General features: G+C 44.1%; 1 protein-coding gene across 9 annotated transcripts in view; it reads right to left on the bottom strand.

The window, feature by feature from the left end:
- The window catches only part of THADA (THADA armadillo repeat containing), a 324,726-nt gene that overhangs the window by 95,540 nt on the left and 209,634 nt on the right, over positions 1-19,552 (bottom strand). For 6 of the 9 annotated variants that reach the window (XR_014842041.1, XM_085019406.1, XM_085019407.1 and 3 more), the window contains one exon: positions 7,933-8,048. The exons of the other annotated variants lie outside the window; for them this stretch is intronic. Coding sequence is in view for 5 of the 6 variants with exons in the window: in XM_085019406.1 (XP_084875532.1) it covers positions 7,933-8,048 (116 nt within the window). In the remaining variant the exon portion in view is untranslated. The remainder of the gene's footprint in view (positions 1-7,932; positions 8,049-19,552) is intronic. 9 annotated transcript variants of the gene reach the window in all.

Below are 19,552 nucleotides of genomic sequence, written 5' to 3'. Positions count from 1 at the left end.
TTTTTTTTTTTGGTCTGTTTTAGGGCTGCACCATGGCATATGGAGGTTTCCAGGCTCGGGGTCGAATCGCAGCTGTAGCTGCTGGCCTACACCACAGCCACAGCAACACAGGATCTGAGCCACATCTGTAACCTATACCTCAGCTCACAGCAACGCCAGATCTTTAACCCACTGAGTGAGACCAGGGATCGAACCTGCTTACTCACGGATGCTAGTCAGATTCGTTTCTATTGAGCCACGATGGGAACTTCGAGTATCTGGTTTAAATAGCACTTTTGAAAGCAATCGACATATCTTGCTAAGACAGCTTTTAAGTGACCAGGCCTAGAAGTTTGCTCAAATATGAAACTACACAATGGCCAGGTGTGTCACACTTGCACACCTGTGGAGCTGAAGTGTTAAGGGCAGCAGGCAGAAGCCGAGTCATTCTATCTTTTTTGAGTCAATCTCTGGCCTTAGAAGAAAAACACAAGTGCCCTCTAGCACGACTGCTCATCCCTTACCCGCTGCCTCAAGGAGGGAGGCACAGAACACACAAGAAAACATCAGTGGTTCTCAATCTGATGGCATTCTAGAATCTCCTGGAGAGTCATAAAACCACCAGCGACTGGGACACACCTTCAACCAAAAAATCAGATATTCTGGAGGTGGGGCCTGGTCCTGGCAGGTTTTAAAGCCCCTCCAGAGGATGCTACTATGGAGCCATCAGCATTAAGAACTGCTGCCTGGAGCAAAAACTCACTGCCAGCCTATGTGGTACTTAATAAATGCCAGTGCCAAGAGTCACAGACTCCTCCTCTTGTGGGAGCTGAGCAGGTCACCTAACGAGAGAGATGGCTGGGTGGGGACAGCAGTGACATACAGACAGCTGCACTGCCAAGAGAGGGCAGCCCATTTGCAGCTCTGGCCTGTTGTAGCTGTGTGGGAATTTGGTCCTGGTGGGGCCAGATCTTCCAGTTTGCTAAGAGAAGCTAGGAACCCTAATTTACTATGGAATTTCCCGAGTTTTAAATGCCAGCAGTGATTTTTAAATATATATATTTAAACTCTGCTCAAGTCAAACAAAACACTCCTATGGCCAATTTGATCCCAATGCATTGTTGTCCAATCCTCTGGCTGAGAATGCAGAGTATACCTAGGCCCAAGCAGCAGCCCACGGAGAGCTGAGGGGAAGATTCTTTATCAAGCCAATTTGATAAAACACTAAAGTATGGCAGCTTCCATGCCAAAATGTAGGAAGCGAAAATTGAAAAAAAAATTATACTCTTTTATCTCTTAACTCTTGCTAAGGTGAAATGCTAACTTAATTGGGTGTCTTATACACAGGGTTTGTCTCTGCAGTTGTTTTCACTGTAGAAAAGCAGATTTGGAGTTCCCATTGTGGCTCAGCAGGTTAAGGACCCGACATTGTCTCTGTGAGGATGTGGGCTGATCCCTGGCCTTGCTCAGTGGGTTAAAGATCCGGTGTTGCCACAGCTGTGGCTTGTATCTAGTGTTGTGGTAGCTGTGATGTAGGCTTGCAGCTGTTCAACCCCTGGCCCGGGAACTTCCATATGTTGCAGGTGTGGCTGTAAAAAACAATTAAAAAAGAAAGAAAAAGACAAAAGCAGATTTGCTTATATTAAGGGAGATTTGAGAAAAGTTAATGAAATAATATTTATAAATCTCCTAATACAGAGGTTGGCACACAGAAGGCATCTAAAAAGCAAAAATTTCCTTCACCTAATTTTTATTTTTATTCATTTATTTAAAAAAAATATATATATTTTGTCTTTTGTCTTTTTTTAGGGCCGCACCTGGGACATATGGAGGTTCTCAGGCTAGGGGTTGAATCGGAGCTGCAACTGCCACAGCACAGCACAGCCACAGCAACGCAGGATCCGAGCGGCGTCTGCAACCTACACCTCAGCTCACGGCAATGCCGAATCCTTAACCCACTGAGCAAGGCCAGGGATCGAACCGAAACCTCATGCCTTTGCCTAATTTTTAAAATCTTAGTTATTTAAAATTTTGGTGGAGGTCTCCTGTGCCCTGGAAGATGAACTGACACATCTCTCCTGGAAATCAATATGGCAGTATATATCAAGGCTTTTAAAATACGAAAAATCAAAATTTTTTCATATCCTTTTAAAAAATGATTATTTTTTCCATTATAGTTGCTTTATAGTGTTCTGTCAATTTTCTGCTGTACAGCAAAGTGACCCAGTCACACACACACACATTCTTTTTCTCAGATTATCCTCCATCATGTTCCATCACAAGTGACTAGATATAGTTCCCTGTGCTCTACAGCAGGGTCTCATTGCTTATCCACTCCAAATGCAATAGTTTGCACCCATTAACCCCCAAGCTCCCAGTCCATCCCTCCCCCTCGGCAACCACAAGTCTGTTCATATCCTCTTAATTCATTCTATGTCTAGAAATCACATTTAAGGCAATAACCCACAATCACACACAACCTCTCTCTCTCACACACGTACATACTAAGATTTTTACTGGAATGTTATGACATTAAAAAAATAAGAAATATGGAGTTCCCATTGTGGTGTAGCAGAAATGAATCCAACTAGGAACCACAAGGTTGCGGGTTCAATCCCTGGCCTCACTCAATGGATTAAGGATCTGGCATTGCTGTGAGCCGTGGTGTAGGTTGCAGGCACAGCTTGGATCTGACATTTCTCTGGCTGTGGTGTTGGCCAGTGGCTACAGCTCCGATTCAGTCCCTAGCCTGGGAATCTCCATATGCTGCAGGTGCAGCCCTAAAAGGACCAAAAAAAAAAGGAAATAAACCAAACGGCCAGTAATGGAACAATGGTAAGGTAACTCAATGAATGATTATTCAGGTGACAAAAATATGCTACCTTTAACAAACAGTGTTTTCAAAGATTTTTTTTTTCTTAATTCAAAAACAGGCAAAAGCAATTATCATAAAAAGCCAGGACAATAACCTCAGAGGAATGATAGAGTACCAAGAGTTTTGTTTGTTTTTTAATGGTTTGTCATTAAAATTGTTTTGTGTGGATAAAGAAGATGTGGTACATATACACAATGGAATATTACTCAGCCATTAAAAGGAAAGAAATAATGGCATTTGCAGCAACATGGATGGACCTAGAAATTATCATGCTAAGTGAAGTAAGTCAGACAATGAGACACCAACATCAAATGCTAACACTTACAGGTGGAATCTGAAAAAAGGACACAATGAGTTTCTTTGCAGAACAGATACTGACTCACAGACTTTGAAAAACTTATTGTTTCCAAAGGAGACAGGCTGGGGGTGGGGGGATGGCCTGGAGGTTTGGGATGGAAATGCTATAAAATTCAGTTGTGATGATTGTTGCACAACTAAAAAAAAATTGTTTTAGTGTGATAAAGTTTACATAATATAAAATTTACCATCTTAACTATTTTAAGTATACAGTTCAGGAGTGTAAAGCACACTCACTGTTGTAGCACCAATCTCCAGACCTCTTCCATCTTGCAAAACGAAACCTCTATTAGTTGAACACTAATTCACCTTCCCGCAGCCCCTAACTACCATTCTACTTTCTGTCTCTATGAATCTGGCAACTCTAGGAGCCTCATGTAAGTGGAACAATAGAGTATATTTATCTTTCTGTGATTGGCTTAGTTCACTTAGCATAACGTCCTCAAGGTTCAGCCATGTGGCAGTGTGTGTTAGAATTTCCTTTATTTTATTTTAGTTTATTTCCCACTTTTTCGGACCTCACTCATGGCATATGGAGGTTCCCAGGCTAGGGGTTGGAGTCAGCCTACACCACAGCCACAACAACGCTGGATCCGAGCCACGTCTTCGACCTAACACCACGGCTCACGGCAATGCCAGGTCCTCAAGTCACTGAGCAAGGCCAGGGATTGAACCTACAACCTCATGGTTCCTAGTCGGATTCGTTTCCACTGTGCCACAATGGGAACTCCAGAATTTCCTTTATTTTTAAGGCTCAATAACATTCCAGTGTCCAGAGGTGCCTTATTTTGTCCATCCACTCATCCATCAGTGGACCCTTGGATTACTTCTACCTTCCGACTACTGTGAATAATGCAACTAGAACAGGTACAAATGTCTCTTCAAGACTCTTTCAATTCATTTGAGACTATACCCAGAAGTGGAAGTGCTAGTTCATATGGTAATTCTACTTTGAATGTTTTTTGAAGAAACATCATACTATTCTCCATAGCAACGATACCATAAAGAGTTCTCAATAATAAGGACACATATTTCCATGATCCTGTTAGATGGAAAAAGTAAGCTATCACTTACATACATACAGCATAATCTCAACTACATTAAAAAAAGATAGGAAGAAAGATGAAGTAGCTATGTGTGTAAAACTGCTAACGACTTCCCCCAAATATTAGCCAATGATAGTGGATTCCACTGTATATTGGTAAAAGTAGATTTATATTCCCTTCTTTCCCTTAATTTTCTATGATAAGCATACACTACGCTGACAGTCAAGGAAAAAAAAAATGTGAAAAAAATTTAGTGGGAAATGTTCTTTTTCCCAGTCATGACATCATCTATCACATTGATTCTGAGAGTCCATTTAGTTTACCATATTTACTAAAAGGACACACACACACACACACACACACACACACACACACACACACACACAGAGTTTTTTCCTTTTGTAACCAAAGGAGACACTAGATGACCAAATTGATTTCTGAAAAATTTTAAGTCCCAAATAACAGTAATTCCAACTCTCAATCAAAGTAAATATATCTTTTCTCCTCTTACTCTTACTTGACAGGGCTTTTTAACCCAAGTCCTTATTCAGGCAGGGCCTGTGATCCAGCTGGGACAGCAGAGCTGGAACCTGTACATGGTGAGGGCAGCACACGGCCGCGAGCGGGCTGCGCCAACTTCCTCTTCTGCGGTGCCCACAGCCAGGCTCGCCAGGCCAACGGCTGACCCTATTCTCACTCAGTTTCTGGCCCAGGTCAACTTGGTGTTCCTTCAGGAGTGGTGCCTTTGCACCAGGAGAGAGACAATAAACTGGATTGAGGAGAGAGGGATGGAAGAAAAAGGGGAAGGAAGGGACTTGAAGGATTAACGAGCTGATTTCCATAAAGGTTTTGACATCTTGGAATGAAAAGCGGCCTGTAAGAGCAGAAGCCCAGTCCTCTACTTAGGCCATGTTGCCAGCTGGCCATTCATCACCAAAAATTCCCCAACAAATCCATGGCTATTGCTTAATCACCTCATATAAAGCCCTATTGATTTTGCAAAGTTAAAACACAAATATATGACAAAAGTCTTTATTTTATGTGCCTTCAATTTTAGAGTCAAAATTTTAAAAACTGAATTGGTTGTTCAATGGCTCCAATGAACTTTGTTGTTGTTGTTGTTGTTAAAAACCCTCTTTGGGGGAATAAACAAATAAATGATAACCTCACTAATATTTCTGAGCTTATTAGACTGAATAAAACACAAGCTAATGATCGAATACATTGAAGTTGGTGCTAATAAATTTAGTTGGTACTAAAATTTAAAGACCTTTTTTTTTTTTTTTTTGCAATCACATTCATGTTTCAAGCTATACTCAAAAGATACAGAAAATCGTTAGTAGGCACAAAAGAACATTTATTCCTCTTTCTTCGTAAACTGCCAGGGACATAAAGAAGCCTTTTCAGCATTGGGATTTGGAATACCTTGCACTGTAACACCTTTCAGAGGAAAAGCAGGTGAGAATGTAAGTTGTGGGGGGGCAGTCAGCTCTGAGAAAGGCCTGCTAGGACCCAGGAGGGGCTCATTTGGGCAGACAAACACCTCCTGGGCAACACTCTCAAAGGACCCCAAGGACCAGCAAGGGTGTGACAGGCTGAGATCCGTTTTATACTCTCCTGGACAGGCACTTGAAGGTTATCCTGGCAGTGACTCGGGTAATCCAGAAAAACTGACATGTGGCTTTGGGAAACACTGTGCTCTGGCCATGTGTTTTCCTCCTAAACTCTCTTCCAGGCTCGGAACACATCCTGATTAATATGGTGAAAGTGTGCTGGGGAGCAAGAGGAAGCCTGGTGTTACAGACCACCCATGAAGTGTAAAGTTCATGCTTGGATAATAAAGCGTTGACTGTACTGGAGACATAAAAGTGGCTTTCCTGGACTCTGGGCAAGGGAGGTGGAAATGCAGTGAAGCGAATTTCAGTGATTCATGCCTTTGTTTTCTAGGGCTGGGAAATCATGGAGGAAAATCAGAGAAGGGGACAGTAGGGGGGCAGGCGATGATGAAAAGACTGATTAGGAAATCGAGACAGGGACCACAAGGAAGGCCAGGCGGGCTTCTTCAGTGGAAGAGGAGGCTGCTGGCAGCTTTGCCATCCGCCTTCAGCATTGCACAACATGAAGGTCCATTCAGACGGCTGGCCTGTTATTCCAATTCCTCCTTCCCATCCAGCAAGCAGGAATTGACTTAGGAAGCCAGAAGATGATGAATTTTCAGGAGACCCATCAAAAGGCAGCAAACAAAGGGGACAGAAATTTCCTCCTTAGAGAACTTTAAGAACGGGAGATTCAGATTCTGTCTTGGGAAGCAGGGGTTTCATTAGGAAGGTTTCCAGAGAGCCCTGACTTCCTGATCCCGGGAAATAACAGCGAGGAGCATCAGGTAAACAGAGGAGAGCACAAATATGATTGCCATGCCCTGTTTGCCTGGAAAAGGCACCTTGGGAAGTTGTCTAAAGGCTACACAGAAGGCAAATGATTCTTGGCTTAGGGAAGCGGTTTATGGTCAATCAACTCCTACTCTCTAAATAAGAGATAAAACAAAAACTGAACTAAAAATGAGACGCTAATCATTTGTTTATTGGCATTTCCTATCCTAGAGAATTTTCCCACCAATATCCCTGGCCAAAGCTACAGGTGCTTAAACGTGGAGACTCGCATCCCCATTCGCTGAATTTCCCTTTCGCCTAAAGGTTTCCTTTTGGAAATTTCACTGTGTGGCCTCCGTGTATTTCCTCAGCTCTGTATTCTGCTACATGTACCTAGAATTAGAGGACATAGCAGGGGGCAGGAGGCCCCTGCAGCAACACCATCCTACCACTATCAAGATCTGAGACACAGATTTATTTATTTATTTACTTTTTTGTCTTTTTAATGGCAGCACTGAGGCATATGGAAGTTCCTGGGCCAGGGATTGAATCCAAGCCGCAGCTGTGACGTACACCGCAGCTAGGGCAAAGCCAGATCTTTTAAGCCACTGTGCTGGGCCTGGGCTTGAACTGAGCCACTGCGGTAGGATTCTTAACCCACTGCAACACAGTGCGAACTCCTCTGAGACACAGATTTTGAACACAGTGTTACAGAGAGGACTCCCTGTGTATTTGAGAGAAACTGAGAAATTCTTTTTGCTTCATCTTTCACCTGGTAAATGTTCTCCATTCCAGAAAAAAACTAACGATGGCAAGGATGAAAAAAAAAATGTACATACCTTCCTTTGCCTTGCTTCTTCATGCTACTCTGCTCCCTACCTAAAAAGAGGCAACTTCGATGTCTTTTTCTAAGGTACCCCCTCTGGGCCTGCGCCAGTCTCTTCCTGTCTGAGTTGCCATGGCACCTAATAGTTTGTACCACATGATTTAGTCAATTACTGCCTCTCCTTGGGGCAATATCTAACACAGGGCTGGGCACAGAGCAGAGATTCATAAATACCAGCTGATTGGTGGACAGATAAAAAACCATATTACATGCCCCCTAGCTCCACAGCAGTTTAGAAAAATTCTCAAGAAAATATTTTTCTTTCTTGACCACAACCCAAAGTTCAAAAAAGATAAATAGTCCAATAAGTTTAGAAAACGCATGTCAGTGACTTTTAAAACTCCCACAACTAGAAACAGCATTTCTCCAATGTATTCCTAACCCTCGATAGCTCCGAGCTCATGTGGGGTTTTAACATACCTCGTGGCCAGCCAGAGTTTGGCTTTGGTACAAACGGCGACGTCAGCCAGCTCCTGTTGAAAGTATGTATTCAGTCTGCATTTGGAGTCTGAGAAGGCTTGTAACAAATGAAAAACCTAAACCAGAAAAAGAGAAAAAGCCATATCCTGCTGTGAAAATATATTTGTCCTAAATGTTCAGTTCCTCCCTTTTAGATTGCCTCAAAATATTCCCCTCAGAGAAAACAGACACCTGCAAAATGTGGCTTTGGTCTCTTTGCAGAAAAGCATGTTGGTTTTGGAGGAAGAGCAAGTGGTGAGAAACTTTCATCTTTCATCCATACCTGTTCTCTGGGTTCCCTACGCAAGTCTGAAAAAAAGGTGACTGCTCTGTGACCAGTCATCAGATGCAAGAGCTTATTAGTTACGAACAACCTGTAAATTGATTTTATTAAAGAAAAGCAAACCCCTTTCTCTATCTCAGCAGTCTCATATGGAAAAAAACACAAAAACAAAAACCACTTTTAACAAATACTATTTTCTTTTCTTTTCCCTTTCCTTCTTTTCTCTTCTCTTCTCTTTTAGGGTTGCACCCACAGCATATGGAGGTTCCCAGGCTAGGGGTCGAATCAGAGCTACAGCTGCAACCTACACCACAGCTCAGAGCAAGGCTGGATCCTTAACCCACTGAGCAAGGCCAGGGATCAAACCTGCATCCTCATGGATGCTAGTCAGGTTCATTACCACTGAGCCACGATGGGAACTCCCTTAACGAATATTTTTAGAAGTCAAAATCTTAACTACCTAGGAAAAATCAATTGCCTGTGAGTCTAATCTGGTTTACACGTTGGGGTTCATCAGAAGAGGCTTGGCTAAAGAAGCAGGCCACAGTGATGTCTGCCTTTTCAAATGCTGACAGTGACGTTTGTAAACTATTCAGATTTTTTTAGACCTTTGCCAAGATGTCATACCCTACTCTCATACTCTGACATGAGGTTACACATTAGAGTTAAGCAGAGAAAGACAAACCCTGCTGCATCTCTCGAGCTGCATATGTTTAGAATGAAGGACACACTTCCAGCAAACTCATGGCACAGGCTGTGCACATGCATGTGTCTTGGATTCACTCAGTGACGGCATCAACAAGGCCTTTGTGAGAAGTACAAACCTGCAGCAGAGAACTGCAGTGGACAAGGGCATAAACGAGATCCTCTAACCTTAGCGAGTGTCAAGGGCAAAAACATGTCAGAGAAATCCTTCTGTCCCTTTATCTAAATCGAGGAGAGAAATTATCATGCTAAGTGAAGTCAGCCATACAACGAAACACCAACATCAAATGCTTTCACTGACCTGTGGAATCTGAAAAAAGGACAGAATGAACTTCTTTGCGGAACAGATACTGACTTTGAAAAACTTACGGTCTCCAAAGGAAACAGTTTGGGGGGGGCGGGGGGATGCGCTGGGGTTGTGGGATGGAAATCCTATAAAACTGGATTGTGATGATCATTGTACAACTATAAATGTAATAAATTCATTGATTACTCAAAAAAAAAAAAATCAAGGACAGGAGGAGGGTGGCGAAAGCAAGACAGATAAGCACCGTGAGAACTTGGAAAGTCTATTTTAATAATCTGTTTTCATCCCCATTGTATCCTTCACCGGAGCTGCAGGTGATTCTTCCTAAGCACCAAGACTTAACTACTTCTTCTCTTTCCCTCCTGTCAATGAAGGGCAACCTCTGAGAGTTAGATAGGGAAGGAAGCAATGAGAAAAAGCAAGAGGCCAAGAGGAAAGAGATCCAGAGCCATCGGACCCTAAATGGGTATGAGCTGGCAGGTTTCCCTGCATCAAAGATCTGCAATTGCCAAGAATATAAGCTAGGCACCTTTGGTTTAGAGAGTCAAAATACATTTTGACGACTTTATCGTCTGGAACTGCTTTTAAACAATTTTTTCCCTCAACAGAAGTAACTGTGCAGGAGAAGGCACACAAGTCCCCCCTGTGGGGACTGAAAATGCTTTCTCTAATAATGGGTCTGTTATTTCAGAAGCAACAGATCAAATATCACTACTTCACCACACCCCCGCAGGGACCCAAACCGCCCGTCGTGAAGTCTGGAGAAATGGGTCTGGCCGGGCCTTCTGGTCTCATGTGGTGACTGCCAGAGTGAACAAATTACCTCCCTCTGCCCGAATCCCCACCATCCTGAAAGAATTGGCAAAGGCACCGGGCCCCGCTTTACTTTTCTCTGCAGCTGCACAAAACCAACCACCAGGCCTTTTTCATGGTGTCACAGGATTGTAATTAATCAGCAGACACCAGCAAAATACATGACTCTGGAATTGACTTGTAAAGAAAGCTATGAGATTTTCAAATGCCTCTCACTTAGAGGCAATCACTTCAAAAATAACTCCTGATGGATGTTTAAACTTAGTCCTATATTTGCTCACCTTCCTTGGCAAAAACAAGACTGTTTTTGAAACGCTTGGTAGCTCTGGTTTATGAAAATCGGCCTCCAGACCCATCAATTCTGTCACCTTGGGCACAAACCAGACACAATTGTGATCCTGGTTATTCACCAGGAACAGAGAGCGACTCATTTACATGGGACGAGTGGAGGGGGCGGGACACGTAGGAGGACCTGGTGGAAATAAGCACGTAGGAGAGACAGAGCAATCCACGTGCAAGACAGGGTCAGAGAAGACAAGGAAAACAGGGGCGGGGAGGAGGGAGAAGAGAAGACAGGGTGGGGTGGGGTGGGGTGGGGTGGGGCTGGGGGGGTCCTGTAAGCAGCTGTCTGAAGCAGGCGACTATGTTTGAGATAACTTTTCCCTTTAAGATAATGAATGAAAATCCTGGAGCACATGACTACCGTCACAGGACGTTTAGAGTGCTGGGTTCAATTCTCTGAAGCAAAGAGGAGGCTATCCCTTTGCCTCAGTTTTTTCCTAAAGTCCAGAACTGAGGCCCGGCCTCTGGAATTCTGGTCCAGGGTCTGGTCCTGGACTTCCAGGCAGGTCCTGGGAAGGATGGTTTGTCTATCAGTTCTGAAAAGGGATGGCGGGGGTGAGGCAACTCCTCCTCCCTCTCCCCTTTCCTAAAGTTCTGGCCCAGAAGAACTTCCAGGCAAGCCCAGGCTCGGGACAAGGTGCAATCAGCTGATAACACAGGGCTGCACGGCACCAAACACAGAGACCCCGAAGCTGCCCGACCTGAGGATGATTGCCAACTGCACACACAGGAGAACCCCGAGAAGTTTAGCATCACTTCGCATGTCCCAAATATGCAACAGAATTGCAACCTACAGTACAAAAATATTCATTAAACTACGAAACAGCTATCATTATTAGCAGGCACTGTCCCGGGGTCTGCAGCAGAGAAGAGAGAATCCCTGCCTCTCTGCGGTCGACGCTCTCGTCGTGGATGAACAAAACACCACTCGTTTCCCTGACTCTGCCTGGTTGGGACAGCATCTCCACCACGTTGCTCCGACGCGTGACCTCACCCTCCACCACGACCGTACAGAGCGGGGATTCAACAAGCATTTGCTGACTTGATGGCAGTATCTGGTGCCTCTTCTTATATTAACTCTGCCTTTAGGACACAGGCCCCAGGGCCTGGTGAGCTATGGTAGGTGCCAACCTGGTGTTAGGAGTGGAGACAGAGCTGAAAAATGTGCGGTCCTCCCTCCAGTGGATTCCTAATCCAGTGGGGAAAACAGGGAGGCTGGTTTAGTAGTAAGAATGCAGCCCTGTGGGAGGGAGTCAGGGGGTGGGGGGGTGGGCAGAGACTGGAGCCAGGCAGACCTGGGTGGAAACCCAGTTCCGAGCTGTGGGGCTTTGGGCAACTGGTTAACCTCGGCTTCCTCACAGCAAAGAGGATAATATCTATCTGCTAGGATTGTAGAAAGAGTTCAAAAACTATATATATACTTGGCACATGCTAGGCACCTGATCAAAATGTTAGTTCTCTTTCTTTTTCCATCTCCTCCCTCCCTTCCAGCCCCCATTCCAAAAATAAACAGAGATGGTTTTGCAGGAAGAGTGATAGTCATACTTGGCCTTGAAAAGAATCTTGCCAGAACTGGGGGGCGAATCTGCAAGCAGAGGAAACTGAGTTGTTAAAAAGTGTTCAATAGTGTTAAAATATCGAGATTGCCAACCAAAAAAGTGAACTACAGACCTCAGTAATAATGTGTCAATACTGGTTCATAAATTTATCAAACACACCCTTCTAATGTATGATATTAATAACAGGAGAAAACTGGAGACAGGGGGTGGGAAAGAGAGGAATGTATGGGAACTCTTTGTAGCCATGTTTTCTGCAAATCTAAAATTGTTCTTAAAAACCCATTAAGTAAGAGGAAAGTATTGGGCCTGCTCAGGGGACAGCAAATAGCTGCGTGTAACAAGAGCACAGGCAGGGTGTGTGCAGGGTGGCAGGACATGGGGAGGGAGGGGTCAGGGCAGATGGGGAAGGATCTTAGGGGTAGCATCAAGGAACACGTCCTCTGCTCCACAGACAGCAACGACCTCTCCAGAGAGAGCGCTTAGGTGATGAGATCTGCAATCTGGAAAGGAAAGGCCAGGGACAGTGCAGAGGCTGGACTAGAAGGGGCAGGATGAGCGAGACTACTGCCAGGCTAGACAAAAGCGGGTGATGCTGGAAGCCAGAGCCTGAAAACCAAGAAGAGCCCGGGGACCGAAAGTGGCTGCAGATGTCTTATTTGACCTACAAGAGTATTTTAAGATCGTCGTTTATGAACTGGAAGATTTCACATCAAAAACACCCTGATATCTAAACTCTTGAAAGATGAGAGGATCTGACACTCATGGGCCCACATGCCCTTCTGGGCCATGGTCACCTGCTAGGGCTGGCCCCTGAGATGAGATGTGCATGCTCTGGTTCACCACTGTCCCCACGACTGCCCAGTACTCACTGGCACTAAGTTGGTGTCATTTATCACAGCTCTCATGCCTTTTTTCCCCAAACTTATGGAGAATTAAAAGAAAGATGGGAGTTCCCGTCGTGGCTCAGTGGCTAATGAATCTGACTAGGAACCATGAGGTTGTGGGTTTGATCCCTGGCCTTGCTCAGTGGGTTAAGGATCCAGCGCTGCCATGAGCTGCGGTGTGGGTCGCAGACTCGGCTCAGATCCCGCGTTGCTGTGGCTCTGGTGTAGGCCGGTGGTTACAGCTCCAATTAGACCCCTAGCCTGGGAACCTCCATATGCTGCGGGTGCGGCCCTAGAAAAGACAAAAAGACAAGGAAAAAAACCCCCCAAAAAACAAAAAGGAAGATGAACTATTTAATGAATCCGAATCTCTATCAAGTTCGAAAACAGGGGATGGTTATTCGTGCTGCCCCTGCATTCGCTTACCTGCCTGACCCGGCAGAACGCTGATTTTGGGACACCCCTTCCACCCCAACCTGAATGGTGGCAGCAGTGGACATGGAGAGAAAAGGATACACTCAAGAGATGTTTTGGAGGCTGAAGAAGCAGGACTTGGCAGCTGCTTTAGGTCTGGAGCTGGGGATCAGGAACGAGACCTCACCTTGAGTAGCTGGGGATGGAGAACCAGGATTCAAGACGAGGATCACGAGAGGACACGGCAGGGTTGGGAACGAGGGAGGGCACTCTAATGAGTCTGGGCAGGAATACCCATGTGAAGCTTGCTTCGGTGAAGGCAACTGATCTTGCACACCAGGAATTCTTTTGGGAGTGAAAATGAGCTCTGCTAATAATCATGCTGGGACAGACTGAGACAGTTGGTGACCCTCCAGCTATCGCAGGCCCTTTGAAGAAAGGTTAGAGTGGACCTCAGGGGTTTCTTCAGAAAAAAATACAAGAAAACAACTGGGAGAAAGTTTTATTGACTTAAGATAGTTGTGACCCGGAGTTCCCGTCATGGCACAGTGGTTAACGAATCCGACTAGGAACCATGAGGTTGCGGGTTCGATCCCTGCCCTTGCTCAGTGGGTTGGAGATCCAGCATTGCCGTGAGCCGTGGTGTAGGTTGTAGACGCGGCTCGGATCTCGCGTTGCTGTGGCTCTGGCGTAGGCCAGTGGCTACAACTCTGATTGGACCCCTGGCCTGGGAACTCCATATGCCGCGAGAACGGTCCAATAAATGGCAAAAAAGACAAAAAGATAGTTGTGACCTGATCAGAACGACACAAAAAGCATACAAAAGCAACCGAGTGCCAACCAACGTCATCACCCATGCCTGTCACAGGCCCGGGGCTGCCTGGAGACGAGGTCAGGCCCTGCCCTGAGGAAGGGATGGTCAGGAAGCAGCTAGAGTGGGCTAAGATTTCAGGCCCTTGAGATGCAGGCCTCAAGGAAACTCCGCGAGGATCTAAAAAAAGCCTGGAGAACACATACCCTCTGCGCCGCTGCCCCCGCCCCCAACCCGGAGAGACCCAGGGGAGCCCCTGAGCATCTGTGTAAAGCATGGGGTCCATTCTGGCAGCTTTGAACCTTAAAAGAGACTCCACGGAGCAAATGTGATGCTCTGGGAATATATGCCACAGGCCTAAAAAGAGTCATGAGGCAGAGCCCTGAAAAAAATTTGCACTGCCCCCGTGAAATATGTCTGGTTTATGCTGCTGGACTAAAATAGTGACTTGTGTTAGACAAGATCAAGATGATATATGGCTGTTTGGGAATGCAACGCTGAGATGGGTTTTCCTCTCCACCAAGCATGGCTTCCAGGCAATTTTCCCCCTTATAAAATCAACAGCAGCTGAGCTCCAGAAACCAGCAGGATCCAACCACAACAGGATCAGGTGAGGCGGGCCATGAAAAAGGACAACTCCAGTGAGAAGAGAGGTGTTCACTTCAGAGGTCAGATATAAATGAGTTGCGGGTATCGTGATCATGAATAATCCTGAACTCTGAAGATCAACAAATCTCTCCCCCTTTGCAACTGTTTTTCCTTAAAAACAGCCTGCTCTCCTTCTGCAGGGTGCAGACGGGGGGCGGGGAGGTGGGGGGACACGTCTGCCCCTATCACATTCAGCCAAGGATACACTTGCTCTATCTGCTGTCCTGCCTCCAGGCCTTCTCCCCGCGCTGCCCCAACCCCCCACGGCTAAGTCCGAGCCACATTTTTCCAAGCTCAGTGTTTACACAGGATTTTATTTCGGCTGGTAAAACATCTGTATTTTTTCAGGGACTTAAATAAATGATCTATGCCGGGAATGTACAGTATAGGGTGATGTCAGGCCCCCTTTTCTTCTCGACTCACTGGGCAGAACAGGCAAACATTGTTTCAGCCTGTAGTTGGGAATGTGAATATTTATCCTGTCGACTTAATTCATACAAACAGAACGAAAGGCAGGCAGGCAGAAGTATTTTATGGCTTTAAGTCAGACTGAAAGGAGGTGGGGTGAGAAGGGGGATGGCTGAAGAAGGAATCCAAGCTTTCTAATTCACAGAAACACGTCTAATCATATAACTGCTGGGAAATGGATACAGCAAAGAAGGATTTAAAAGGCAGATTGTGTTTATATGTATGTATATATGTGTGTGGGGGGAGGGTGTGTGCGTGTGTGTGTGTGTGTGTGTGTGTGTGTGTGTGTGTTGGGAGTAGAGTTGGGAAAGTGAGAGAGGAGAGTTTTCTAACTTACATGCCATTTCTAATCATTGCCCTGTGATTGAGGATTTAATTTCCTGCTTCAGACTTAGTAATCTATCCTCAACTAGACCACAGGCTTCTGAGGAGCAGCCCTTCTGCTCCTGCCTCCCACGGCGCCCAGCTCAGTGCTTGCTGAGGGCCCGCCCCTGCCCATGTCATCCGTACAGAGAGCTCAACATCCTCTTCTTTGTTACCAGCCTTGGAGGGTCACAGGGTGGACTGGTCATTCCTGCAAGCAAGGGCCCAGTGGGCATGTGCCACCCACGGCCACCCAAGCAACCTAACTCGAGGCTGGAGGGTGGGCCAAGAAGCACTTCAAGTGGTTACTGTCCCAAACCACAACCTGTTTATCAGATGAGGACAGATCCTTAGAAAGGTGTTGGTGAATTCCCAAAAGGTGACACTTGGACATGTTGTGTTGTTCTGCCAGGAAAAGGATGCTAATTACAAACTGTAATGACTTCCACGCTGACTCTGGCTTGGGAAAGAGGCCATGAATATCTTCAAGGTCTAAAATGGACAAAAACACAAAGTCTATAGGGCCCTGGACATTCACTTTACGTCTCAAATGTATTCTCTTCTTTCGAGTAACATTTGACCTGTTCTAGTTCAGGAACAAAAAGACCTTACTTCTAGAGAATGAAAACAAGTTATTTTACACATGGCTGCAGAGAATGCTTCTTAAAGCCAAGCCCTGAGTGTATCACTTCCAAATTCAAAAGCTTTCGATGATTCACCATGTCCTAAAGTAACTGGCTGGGCACTGAACACTCGACCTATCTTTCTAAGTTTACCTCTTACTTCCTCCACTTCTGAATCCACAAGGGATGATTCCTAAGACTATTTTCGAACAGGATGTCCCTTCCATTTCTCCCTGCATCCTCTTCCAGCTCTGCCTACTGAATTTCCGTTCATACTGTAAGGCCCAGCTTAAACACCACCTCCCCCATCAAGCCTTCCTCAGCTTTCATCAACCACCCCATCCCTACCCAAAGACTTGTCTACTCTGCGCCCAACAGCTCATTTCATTTGTTCTCCTTCTCTAACTTTTAAAATTCTGTTATCATAGTTATCAATCTGTAATTGCCCTTCCCTGGAGCGCACTGAAGAAAAGAACTGTGTCTTCGCTGCCCCTGGGCCCCAAGGATATATGCCTTTGCCTGGCAGAAGGACAGACTCAGTAAATTGAGCATGTATTGAGTCAGAGTTCTACCCTGTCCCCTTGCCAGGGGTGGCAAGAGCAGAACCTATATTTGCAGCAGCAGCTGGGATGCTAAGACCACCTCTCTAAATTCTCCCTGCACAAAGGGCTGGGGGAAATACACAGTATTAACAAGAGGGTGAGCATACATCCATTTGTTTTGGATCATCTCTGGCCTGATGCTCCATATTCTACAATGCAGTTAGGAGTTCTATTGCCCAGAAGAAGTACAAAGCGTTCTGAGTTGTGGGTAAGAGCAAGGTAGGTTTGTTTATTTTTTATTTATTTGTTTATTTTTTGTCTTTTTTTTTTTTCGTCCTTTTAGAAGGGCCGCACTTGCAGCAGATGGAGGTTTCCAGGCTAGGATACTCAGTCTTAACCCAACATTCAAAGGCTTGCTTATAAAGAATTCATGATTTATAAAACATAGCTCCTTAACCCACTGAGCAAGGCCAGGGATCGAACCTGAGTCCTCATGGATATCAGTCAGGTTTGTTTCTGCTGAGCCAGGATGGGAACTCCAAGGGTGAGGTTTAAAGATACTCAGTCTTAACCCAACATTCAAAGGCTTGCTTATAAAGAATTCATGATTTATAAAACACTGATATAATAGAGTTTCTAACTATAGAGTTTCTAGCTTTACAACATAGACACATTTCTGAAAAGCTGTGCATAACATTTTTCAAATTACAAATTATTTCTTTGTAAAATGAATCCCAGTTTAAACTCTTCAGGAGAAGCTTTGATATACTTGATAATTTACCTTTTCTAATATCCAGATCCTCGAACTACTGAGTTTCCTTAAAGACAATACTGAGATCAATAAGGAACTCTTTGGTGAAGCAAAACTCATTAATGAAAAATTAAACAGGTAATCTGTTCAGTCAAGACAGTTAATTTAAAGCAATACAGAAGGGGGGGAGTTGGCAGTGGTATAAATGAAACAAAATCAGTCATGAATTAATAGTTTTTGAAGGTGAGTGATAGGTACATGGGATTCATTATATTATTTTGTCTACATTTGCGTATATTTAAAATTTTTATAATAAAAGTTTAAGAAGATTTAGAGAGGGAGAGAAGGGAAAGGGAAAAGAGGACAGCTATAGGACATAGAGATGAAATCAATATAAAAAGAATTTATGACCCAGTGCAGGAAATAAGAGATATACATAAATAACTAACATTCAAGATAGGAAACAGTAAGTGCTACAGGAGAGAACAGAAAGTCTAGAAATAAGCTCACTGGAAAGTCATAAGATGATAACAATGACATTGAAACAGCAGCGACAAGATTGATTTATTTAATAAATGGTAATAAGACAATTAATTTTGGGGAAAATAAGAGAATTGGATCTGTACCCCAAATCCTAGCCCTGAAATAAATTCAAGATATAGAAAATAATCAAATGTTGAGAAAAAGGAAACTATAAAAATGGTGGAAGAAAATAGGGAAATGTTTCATAATCTTTGGGTAAAAACAGGCTGAGAATGGAAACAAAGTCAGGAATGTAAAAAAATTTTAAAAGATGTATTTGGGGGAGTTCCCATCGTGGCGCAGTGGTTAACGAATCCGACTAGGAACCATGAGGTTGCGGGTTCGGTCCCTGCCCTTGCTCAGTGGGTTAACGATCAAGCGTTGCCGTGAGCTGTGGTGTAGGTTGCAGACGTGGCTCGGATCCCAAGTTGTTGTGGCTCTGGCGTAGGCTGGTGGCTACAGCTCTGATTCGACCCCTAGCCTGGGAACCTCCATATGCTGCGGGAGCGGCCCAAAGAAATAGCAAAAAGACAAATAAATAAATAAATTAATTAAAAAAAATAAAATAAAAAGATGTATTTGTAACATAAACTGAACATAAAAACTGAAAAATCTTGGGAAAAACTAGGAATAGTCAAAAGTACAGGTAAGCCAGGGGTAAAATATTTGCTAATTCCCCTAAGGAACAAAGCTCCTGCAAGTTAATAACAGAAATGAAAGTAACCAAATGAAATATGGCAGGAGTTACAAACTTTCTCTATTCCTAACACCCTTAGCACCTCAATAATTTTTTCATGGTGCCTCTAGGCCAAAAGAAATACCTAACAGTTCCATTTATTAAGTAGTTAGGTCCAAACAGCCTAATAAGTATTTATGCTCTAACAACTTAGGAACTGTTTGAAAAAATAATACACAAAAGTTGAAAGAAAAATACTTTCATTTCATTCTTTAATAACCACAATTACTTATTAATGGGATGTGTATGCCTGCTGGATACTTCATAACTTCCCAAGCCTTGGAACTGCTGGGCTCCACCACCCTCATTCCTGCTCCACACTGATTTTCTCACGGTACTAGCTCTTTATTACGGCAACTATCAAATACTCGGCTTTGCAAAGACATACAGCATCATCAGAAGGAATGCAGTGTGAGCTAATGCTGATAACTGTAAATGACTCCACACTAAGAGTTCACATAATATCTCACAGATGGCAAGTGTCACTGTCTTCCCCCCCCCAAATTTAAATACCCAACAGTGCTTTGGCACACTCTATGGGAATTGCAAATGTTTAGCAAAGAATATAAACAAGCAATTCACAGATGAAATACAAAGAGCCAATAAGTATATGAAGACATGTTTACTTTCATTAATGTTTAAGGGAGGGCAATTAAAACAATAAAATTTTAAATACAAAAAACCCCACTAATTTGCAGAGAATTTTTTTTAAAAAAAGAGTAAGACTCAACTATTATCTGGATAAGGAAACAGACATTCTCATGTCTCATAACAGACATTCGTTACTAGGGAGAGTAGAAATTGTTACAA

Source organism: Sus scrofa, chromosome 3, assembly GCF_054392235.1.
Source record: "Sus scrofa isolate SSC_HxYL_T2T_F1_AM1 chromosome 3, Sscrofa_HxYL_maternal_Yorkshire_Landrace_v2.0, whole genome shotgun sequence".
Taxonomy (NCBI): domain Eukaryota; kingdom Metazoa; phylum Chordata; class Mammalia; order Artiodactyla; family Suidae; genus Sus; species Sus scrofa.
This window is presented reverse-complemented; position numbering and strand designations above follow the sequence as displayed.